Source organism: Propithecus coquereli, unplaced genomic scaffold (genome assembly GCF_000956105.1).
Source record: "Propithecus coquereli isolate 6110/MARCELLA unplaced genomic scaffold, Pcoq_1.0 Scaffold10, whole genome shotgun sequence".
Taxonomy (NCBI): Eukaryota; Metazoa; Chordata; class Mammalia; order Primates; family Indriidae; genus Propithecus; species Propithecus coquereli.
Window position 1 is genome coordinate 3,413,081 of NW_012133858.1, and position 10,882 is coordinate 3,423,962.

At 36.8% G+C, this 10,882-nt stretch overlaps 1 protein-coding gene across 1 annotated transcript in view; it reads left to right on the top strand.

Annotated features, from left to right (window-relative positions):
* The window catches only part of SLC15A2 (solute carrier family 15 (oligopeptide transporter), member 2), a 31,364-nt gene extending 22,971 nt beyond the window's left edge, over positions 1–8,393 (top strand). The window contains exons 16-22 of the mRNA XM_012641922.1: positions 350–514; positions 670–716; positions 2,202–2,312; positions 3,296–3,392; positions 6,720–6,866; positions 7,483–7,587; positions 7,979–8,393. Coding sequence (XP_012497376.1) covers positions 350–514; positions 670–716; positions 2,202–2,312; positions 3,296–3,392; positions 6,720–6,866; positions 7,483–7,587; positions 7,979–8,155 — 849 coding nt within the window. The 3' untranslated portion in view covers positions 8,156–8,393. The remainder of the gene's footprint in view (positions 1–349; positions 515–669; positions 717–2,201; positions 2,313–3,295; positions 3,393–6,719; positions 6,867–7,482; positions 7,588–7,978) is intronic.
* Positions 8,394–10,882: the final 2,489 nt, after the last annotated feature.

Below are 10,882 nucleotides of genomic sequence, written 5' to 3' on the forward strand. Positions count from 1 at the left end.
ATATATTTTTAGTTGTCCAATTAATTTCTTTCTCTTTTTAGTAGAGACGGGGTCTCGCTCTTGCTCAGGCTGGTCTCGAACTCTTGAGCTCAAACAATCCGCCCGCCTCGGCCTCCCAGAGAGCTAGGATTACAGGCGTGAGCCCCCGCGCCCAGCCTCTTACTCATAAGTCTTTATGCATGCCTCTAATTATTTCCTATGATAGATTACTAGAAATAAAATTACTAAATTAAAGAAAGGAATTACTAGGTTGAAAGTATCTGATGAGGTCACCCACCCTGAGAGATTATGAGATTGTGATGTCCAAGATGGGGTAGAATGTAAGTGTGACAGGTACTTCATTCTACAGAAAACACCACACTATTCCAAACTGCACCTGAAAAGAAAAAGCCAGGATTTCCACTTCCACCTGAAATATCACAATTTGTCTATCTACACTGAGCATTCTGTGAAGGAGAAGAACTGGTATAGTCTGATCATTCGTGAGGATGGGAAAAGCATCTCCAGCATGATGGTAAGTTGAGAAATTGCCCAGGTTCTAAGTTGTCATCTCAAAGTAAGCTGACTGGCTCATCAATATCTTACCAACCATCTGCCTGATGATCACATTTTCTGGTTATAGTTTCTTTTTTGTCAGCTGTTACTGATTTTTACTTTTCTCTATTGTAGGTAAAGGATGTAGAAGGCAAAACAACCAATGGGATGGCAGCCATAAGGTTTGGATGTCAAGGAGATATCGGGCCACCCTGTTCTTTTGAATCTTGGATCACTTCTGATCCTTGGGTTTCAGATTAAGAGGCCTTTCATTCTACCTGTTTCGAACAGGAATTCTCTCTCTCCTAGAATATTGGGGCACTGGTGTCCCTGTCCCAGGCAGATAGGCTTTTTTTCTCATGTGGGATCAAAGATGCCCCTGCATCTGTATATGCCCCCTGTGCTCTGCTGCATGAATTCTTTCTGCTGAATTTTTTATCCATTCATCTTGCTCTCAGGAAAATACTGAGTACTTCCCTCTCTGTGATCACCAGAGAGAAATTTAGAAGTGAGCAAATAATCTTTCCTTCATAGTTAGTAATTGAATATCTATCTTTTAAAGTATAGTTTTTATTATAAACCTATAGAAGTATCATGGTACATTACACATTTTAAGTCAAAAGATTTGGTTTTGAATCCAGATAAGGTTGATGCCAGACAGACAAGAGAGAGAGATAGAGCACAAAAGAGGTCACCTGCTCTTTGTGGCAGGTATTAGACATGAAATAGACAGATACACATGCCTATGGCCACTGAGATCATGTGGTTGCTGTTGGGAATAGCATTTTAGAAGAGAATTTTTACTGAAAAGTCTGAATTTCACTAAAGGGTAGGACAGTCATAATAACTTGATTTGAATATGCTTTAGAAAAAGTAAACAGTTCAAAATAAGACAACAGTGGAGCCAGAGAGCCAGAAAGCCATAGGCCTCCAAGAAGGGGCATTTTCTAGGTCACTGCAGGATGATCTAAAGTCCAGGAATTAGCATTCAGGACTCTACAGGGACTTCCATTCTTATCCCTTAGGCCAGAGACCAGTCAAAACCTATCAAAACAGAAATGTACCAAAAACCCATCTTGAGGGGAAAATCTAGGTACCCAAGTTCAGAAGACTGGAAAGGTAGTTCCGGAAGGGTCCAAATTTTTTGCAGACTCCAACACACTGATAACAACCTATTATGGGCTGGTAGTCTGAATTCTGCATAAGTCAAATTGGACTTCATTTATAAAGGAATAAGATAACAGTTTTATATAAATATCATTGTATCATTATATATACATAATTATCTTATTTTTCTTAGTAAAGTCTCAGTTGATGAATTCCACCATTATAAGGGAAAGAAATTGGATGCACCTAAACTGGATTAGTAAGGAAACTCCGATTGACATGGGTGATCATAATAGTGTCCATCCAGGTGAAAGTGTGACAGACAAAATGTTAACACTTCAAGAAGTTAGGATTAGCTAAGACTGCAGATTACTTCTTACATGTGAGTTCACTAATTTGTCCAGTTAACAATATACATCATGTACCTTTTATGTGCCATCCACTATTCTAGGCACTGGGAATATAGTGATAAACGAAACAGAACAGGCTCCTACCCTTTGTTATCAGGTGTCCTGTTTGGATGTGTTTCTCTGATGTGTAAATAATGTCTCTACCCTCAGGTTTATTAACACTTTGCATAAAGATGTCAACATCTCCGTGGGTACAGATATCTCCCTCAACGTTGGTGAAGACTATGGTGTGTCTGCTTACAGAATTGTGCAAAGAGGAGAGTAAGAGCATTGCCCCTGTGTACATTTTACTTTTATCAACAATTGTATTTTAAATGCTATCTTTGTATATAGGTGGGGAACATCTTGGCTAATTTTTTTTTTTTGAGACAGAGTCTCACTCTGTTGCCCGGGCTAGAGTGAGTACCGTGGGGTCAGCCTAGCTCACAGCAACCTCACACTCCTGGGCTCAAGCGATCCTTCTGCCTCAGCCTCCTGAGTAGCTGGGACTACAGGCATGCGCCACCATGCCCGGCTAATTTTTTCTATATAGTTTTAGTTGTCCGATTAATTTCTTTCTATTTTTAGTAGAGATGGGGTCTCGCTCTTGCTCAGGCTGGTTTCGAATTCCTGAGTTCAAACAATCCGCCCGCCTCGGCCTCCCAGAGTGCTAGGATTACAGGCGTGAGCCACTGCGCCCGGCCCTTGGCTAATTTTGAGTATAGAAAAACTCCTGTTCTTTTTCAACTCTTGCTTCCTTCCTTCAGTCTCACTTTTTCTACATAGATATATTGAGATCATGATTATTGTGAAGGTCATACTGTATAGTTAACCCAGCCCATCTATGTGAATTTTGCAAAGCTTATTATTGGTTCACTCCTACCAAAGGAAGTACCCTTTGGTTCCTCCCATTGGCTCCTCATTACTTAGAGTTTATCCTCTTGAGTTCACTGTTTCATGATGTTTCACTAAGTCATAAGATTTGTATGAGAATAGTTCAACTGGGCCTGAAGTCCACAAAAGAAGATGATTCGTTCAGGTTTAAGATTTTAAAAAAATATCTAACAAGCAAGCAATCAAGAACACAAACTAGGGGCAGAAACCTGGCATGATAACTCACTCCTAGAAACATCTCTCTTCAAAGAGAAATGGTGACTTCACTGCTTCATTCACCATCAGTAGAGAGATGAGATCACTTTCCCTAGAGATGAGAATGCTTTTCTAACCTGTGATGTTTATTCTAACCTAAACTCATTCTGTTCCAGATACCCTGCAGTACATTGTAGAACAGAAGATAAGGACTTCTCTCTGAATTTGGGTCTACTAGACTTTGGTGCAGCATATCTGTTTGTTATCACTAATGTAAGTAGCTCACAGCCCCCCCCTCCCCACCACCTCCATCTTCTGTCCTCTTGGCAGGGACAAAAGATGATAAAGAAGAAGATTCTGTGGCCAGACAGGAACACATACTTATTTCTAGTGTAAGATAACAAGTTCTATAATGACTTTAGAAATCTCATTGTCTCCATAGGGGATGTTAAAAGTGATAACATCAGCATTTAATTAATTTTGAATTAATTTTTATATATAATATAAGGTAAGAGGTCCAACTTTATTCTTTTGTATGTGTATATCCAGTTGTCCCAGCACAATTTGTTCAAACAACTATTCTTCCCCCATCAAATGGTCTTGGCACTCTTGTCAAAAATCAATTGAGCATATATATGAGGGCTTATTTCTGCATTCTCAAATTTATTTCATTGATCTGTGTGTCTATCATTGTGCCAGTACCACACTGTCTTGATTACTGTTGCATTGTAGTAAATTTTGAATTCAGAAAGTGTGAGTCTCCAAACTTGTTCTTTTTTGGGATTGGTTTGTCTATTCTGGGTCCCATGAATTTCTATATGAATTTTAGGGTCAGTTTAGGATCAGAAGCTAGCTGGGATTTCGATAAGGATTATGTTAAATCTGAAGATCATTTTGGGGAATAGTATTGTCATCTTAATAATATTAAGTCTTCTGATCAGTGAACATGAGATGTTTTTTCATTTATTCAGGTCTTCTTTAATTTTTTCAATAATATTTTATAGTTTTCAGAATAGAAATTTTACATTTGTTTTGTTAAATTTATTCCTAAGTATTTTATTCTTTTCAAAGCTCTTGTTAATGGAATCATTTTCTTAATTCCATTTTCAGATTTTCTTTGCAAGTTATAGAAATACAATTTATTTTTATATGTTGGTCTTGTATCCTGCAACCTTACTAAACTCATTTATTAGTTCTAATAGTTTTTTAGTGAATCCCTTAGACTTTCTACATACAAGATTATATCATCTGAAAATGGAGATAGCTTTACTTCTTTCTTTTCAATTTGTATGCCTTTTATTTATTTTCCTCGCCTAATTGCTCTGGTTGAACCTCTAGAAGGTGAGATAGCAGACATCCTCTTAGGGAGTAAGCATTCAGTCTTTTATCATTATGTAGGTTATCTGTGGGTTTTTCATAGATACACTTTATCAGATTGAGGAAGTTACTTTCTATTCCTAGTTTGTTGAGGGTATTTTTGTTTGTTCCTTTTACCACAAATAGGTGTTGAATTTTATCAAATACTTTTTCTGCATTTATTGAGATGATAATATGTTTTTGCCCTTTATTTTATTTGATATGATATATTACATTAATTGATTTTCAGATATTAAACCAACCTAACCCTATTAATTTCTAGGGCTGCTGTAACAAAACACCACAACCTGAGTGGGTTACAGAACATAAATTTATTGTTTCACAATTATGGAGGCTAGAAGTCTGAGATCAAGGTGCTGGTAGGGTTGGTTCCTTCCAACGGCTGTGAGGAAGAATCTGTTCTATACCATTCCCATAGCTCCTGGTGGTTTGCTGGAAATATTTGGTATTGCTTGGTGTGTAGAAAAATCACTCTAATGTCTGCCTTCATCTTCACATCATGTTTTTCCTATGTGCCTGTCTGTTCAAATTTCCCCCCCACACTCCTTTTTTAATAAAGATATCTATCATATTAGGCCCACCATAATGACCTCATTTTAACTTGACTAATTACATACACAGCAACCCTATTTCCAAATAAGGTCACATTCTGAGGGTACTGAGTATTAGGACTTCAGCATATGAGTTTTGGGGGACACAATTCAACCCGTAACACTTGTGTTGCTGCTGTTATTCTGTTTTGCTATTGTTGTTGTTGTTCTGTCTCTCACCTGCTGCTCAAGATAAAAGCCATACATGATGTTTCTGAATACCAGGATCAAATAAACATCTAGAGTAGAGGTCATAAATTGGGGATCTGAGAGCCCTTGCTTCGATAGTCCTGTCTTGTATGGCCTGCACAATGTTGACAAAAATAACAAAAGAATTAATTGTCAATATTTAAAATTCAAGAGATTTCACCTGAGAAGTTGGATTTTTGACATTTCTTACCAAAAAAAAATCAGAATATTTCATGACAGGTAATACTGTGTCAATTGGTTAGTGCTGTAGGGGCTGTGTACTTTCAATGGAACCTGTGCTGTCCAGTTCACCATAGTCTCCATCTGACCTATGGGCATTTAAGTATCTGACTTTCATTTAGAAGCTCTGGTCATGGTCTTCTCTTATGCCAAGAAAACCCAAACAGATGCCTAGGTATTGTTTGCACCTTCAGCTAAAGCAAAACAGAACTCCTTTACCTTCCTCTTTTGAACCCAATGGCCTTTTGACTCAGAGAATCAAAGGCATTTAGATGCCAAAGACTTATAATCTCAAAGACTTTGACCTTAATGTTTTAACTCTGCTATTTTTAACTTATTGTATATCCAGATATTACACCTACTACCTAATGGTTTTAATTCAAGAAATATATGTAGTTTTTAAAATGAAAAGATATTAGTAGATATAATCTACATAAAACAAACCATAACTAAAAATGTATGTGTAGTAAAAGTACTTTTAGACAAAAGAAACTAATTGTAGAATCACATATATTTGGTAATATTAATAACAAAAAAGACCCTGAAAAAAATTCTTTTTGACCAAATTTTACAGAAAAATTATCTTTTTGACAAAATTTGGATATGTAAAATTTGAGTTAAAAAATAACTGGCAGTAAATAGAATGCAAAATAGTAGGTGGTATTTGATATGTATTAAAAATTGATCAATAAAATCTTCAATGTAAGAATTACAAAGAAAAGAATTCATTCTGATAAAAGTAATTTCAGCAAAATAAAAATTAAAATAGAAAATGTTAAAAGCAATTTAATTGTACTTACATAGAAAATGGAATAAGGAATTAAATTGTTCTCAAGAAAATGTTTCTAAAAATTTATTTTGTTTGTATAATTCAAATGCCATTTTATGTTAAAATGTTGTCCAGGATCAAAATGCCCAGTAGGTCCAAATGGTAACAATCCAAACTGCAATATCAAAATATTATGCCATTTAAGGTCTCTGTCAATAATGGTATCTGACTGACTAAAGCCAGGTGAGTGAGCATAGTGATACAAAAAGAAATTTCAAAAAGCTGAAATTGTGCAGAAATGGTCATTCTCCTGAAGGTAGCAGAAGGATGAAAATGTAACACAAAGAGGGAATGAATATAAGATCATAGAATGCTACAGTTAGGAATATTTACTTGGTACTACTGATAAGCTCATTTCCTCTTTCTTGTACTAAGAGTACCAGTCAGGGTCTTCAGGCCTGGAAGATGGAAGACATTCCAGCCAACAAAATGTCCATTGCATGGCAGCTACCACAATATGCCCTGGTTACAGCCGGGGAGGTCATGTTCTCTGTCACAGGACTTGAGTTTTCTTATTCACAGGTAAGTTTTTGCAAATAGAAAGTAAAAATGGAGATACAGCTTGAAGGATGGTGAGTTTTAATTCTATCACTGCCTAAAATAGATATATGATCCTGGCCAAGACCTCCATCTCTTTTGATGTTTGGTTCCTTGAATATGAATCTGAACATCTATCACCTTTACATCTTGACTCCCCAGGTCATGACCATACAGCATAGCATACGAGTCTGTGCTGTTTGGGCTCTAGGAAAGAGCACTTAAAGATTAAAAACTAAGGGCTGTGGAGTCAGACTCCCATGTTCAAATTTTGGCTGCATGATCTAGTGTGTAACCTTGAGCTAGTGAATTGTCATCTCTGTAATGCTATTTTTCTTTACATGTAAAATAAGAATCTAATAGAACTTATCTCTTAGGGTTGTAATAAAGATTATATGATATAATGAATTAAACTATTCAATTAAGACCTCCATTTTATTACTGTTAACATTACTACCACTCCTGAATCAATGTGCTAGATGAACATGGCATGGGGAGGTTTGAATCTGGGAGCTTTTGTGGGAGAGGTTTCCAGGATAGACACATGGGGCATGAGGGTGGTATAGGGAGTTTGTTTACTTTCAAACTATATCTTCCCTAGGCGCCCTCTAGCATGAAATCTGTACTTCAGGCAGCTTGGTTGTTGACAGTGGCAGTTGGGAATATCATTGTGCTTGTCGTGGCGCAGTTCAGTGGCCTGGTACAGGTAGGTATCTGAGGGAAGTAGGAGTTCATGTCTACCCAAAGTTTTCCCTCCAACTTTCTCTTCTCCATTTCCCTCCATCTCTCTGCCTCCCATGTCCCTCACTCAGTGCTGTGACATGAGATTGATTAGATACACAGACTTTGTCAGGAAAATATAATGGATATATGTAAGTGACAATAATGACCACCATATACCTATGTGAGGAAATTCCAGTGAACCCAGTCGTTTTCCAGCAAAAGTCTGCCTAAATTGGTGATTCTGGGTCTATCTGCTCCCTAATCCTGATTCTGTAAATATCCCTTTAGGTTTAAGTTTCTCCATAATCTTTTTTTTTTTTTCTGCTCAAACTCACTTATTTCCATAATCTTCTCATATTTATTTCTCCTTGCAGTGGGCTGAATTCATTTTGTTTTCTTGCCTGTTACTGGTGGTCTGCCTGATCTTCTCCATCATGGGCTACTACTATGTTCCTGTAAAGCCAGAGGATATACAGGGTCCAGCAGATAAGCAGATTCCCCACATCCAAGGGGACATGATCAACCTAGAGACCAAGAAGACAAAGCTTTGATGACTCCCTGGACTCTGTCCTTTCCCCAATTCCCCAATTCATGGTCCTGGTCAAGCATTTTTTTCTCCTAGTAGGTTAGCAAGAGAGGTAGCATTGTAATTGAGCTGATCTTCCACCTTTCTCCCATGATAGAGACAGTTCTAAGACTGGGTTTTTCAGTACATCTTTAAATGAGGCCCCTGAGACTATATGTCTTCTGATCTATCCATAAACTCAGTAAATCTTGTGCAGCGTTGCTAAAGCTGGCCTGGTGTCTCCTAATGGCCATGAAAATACAACTGTATAATTAAGATCCATCTCTGAGGGTATGCAAAGTTATGTGGGAATTCCTTTACAGGTACCTACCATTTAGAACTGATAACACTGCTTTTTGAGGTGCTCGCTGATTTAGGGACAAAATTGCAGAATAATAGAAATGGTATTTCAAGTTTCTTCATAAGCAAGGTAATTGTGCTATTCACAAGGACCACAAGAATTGGTAGGTACGGTGTGATCTGGTCCAGCCAGGGGCTGCCTTGTTGGTTATCCAGGTTTGATAAGACATTAGTAAATTTTTCAATACAGATGATAGGAGACAGCGTTCCTTTTTACTAACACATAGTTAATATAGTGATTATTATAGTATTTTATCTTTTCATATAAATACTCTTTTTTTCAGTACTGATAGATCCTAGCACCCAGATTTAAGATAATAAACACTAGTAAACATGGTTCTGGAGAATAGGAATAGGTATAAATTGTAGCAATTCTGATGAGCCCATTCATCCTTTTACAGTACACATTCCTCTTAGGAACTGCTATGTTTCAGCCCTGGACTATGCTGATCTGTGGATAGTTGTATAGACAGTAATTATAATTTTGCAACCTTGTCTTATCAATGTTGCTGGACCAGCTTTTTCTTATTATTACATCTTGTCTTGCCTATAACAACAAATTTTCAATAATAAGGTTTTATAAGTCCAACTTTTGTTTTGTAATTATTCCATTTAGCCTCAAAGTAGTGGTTCCATTTTGATAATTTTTCCTGACTTGCTTTTCCCATAATTTTAAAATATTATTTCTTCCTTTAGGTCTGAAAATTCCCTTCTTATTAGAAAAGGTTATATTAATGCTCTAGGTTTGAGGTCTAACAATGGCAATGCTCAGTAGAGGGGCATGGACCCATATAAGGATCCTGTCAAAATTTGTGGGTTGGGGGAGCTGGTAGAGCATGAGGGTTTTTTGTTCGTATGTGTATGTGTGTTAGTGAAAAGAGTTGGAAAACATTACCTGGTATACAATGAATGAATCCGGGATAGGCATGGGAATACAATGACTGTGCAATGTGTTACTAGGAAAAAACGTTTAGAACCACTAAACTAGAGAGCCTCATGTCCACTGGTTTTACATTATTCTCATCTAGAAGAGTGTTGGGTCTCACATTGTTAATGTAACAGGTAAGAGAATTTACTTTACTTTCCTAAGCTTTTTATATTTCAGTTTTAATGACTATCATTTCAGAAGTATAGAAGTGAAAGCAATGCCACCCAGTTTTCTGATCTCTTGATGTGAACCTGACCCTACTCCTTCAGAAGACAGCCTGTTCACTTTAAAGCGGCTTTAACCTGAACTGTTCTATAAATATTGTTTCAAGAGATGTTAATGCTTTTCTGTGAATAGAAGTGTGTATGGACAAATAAGTTTGGGAAATGAGGTATACTATATCCTCTTGTTAACATTTGCATATTAAAGACTGAGATATCCTATAGTAAAGACACAAGACACTTTGTCTATGCTAACATGGTATGGTATCCTGTAGAACAGTGGTTTGGGAAACACTGTTAGGCAATTTTTCCTTATGCTGAACCTTAGTTCTCTCTAAAACCTCCTACCATTGGTTCTTTCCTTTCTAACCTACAAGAATAAGCATAACCCCCCTTTTCATATGGCAGATGTTTCGCTGTTTGGGGAAAGCTTTCATGGCTCTTCCCCAATCATCAAGTATTCAAGGTAAAGATTCTCAGTTTCTGTAATGGTTCCTCACAAGGCATAGTTCTGTCCTTTTACTATCGTGGTTTCCCTCTTCTAAAAAGTATCCTTTACCTGAAAGACAACAATTAAGATTAAAATATCTTAATATGTGATACCTGTAGCCAAATACAACATTCCAGAAGTGGTCTAACTGGAAGAACTAGCATCTGCCTTTCTCCAAACAATGCGCTTCTGTTAATGCAGTGTAAGGTAACATTACATATTTTTGGAAACTACACCACAATGTTGGCTTATATTCTATTGTGCGTCACTTCATGACAGGGATATGTTCTGAGAAATGCATCTTTAGGTGATTTCATCATTGTGCAATATCATAGAGTGTACTTACACAAACCTAGGTGGTATAGCTTACTACACACCTAGGCTATACAATATATTCTGTTTCTCCTAAGCCATAAACCTACGTAGCATGTTACTGTGCTGAATACTGTAGGCAATTGTAACAATGTTTTTTGTGTATCTAAACATAGAAAAGGTATAGTAAACTTTACACATTAGATGAATGTATCAAATTATCATATTTACCCTGAAAATATTTTTTAAAAAAATGAGATTGCAATCCATTTGGAAAAATTTGGACACATAAATGAAAAAGAAGGTACAGTAAAAATACAGTGTTATAATCTAATGGGACCATCATCATATTTGGTTGTTGACTGAAACATTGATATACAGCCCATGATTATGTGGTTGGCT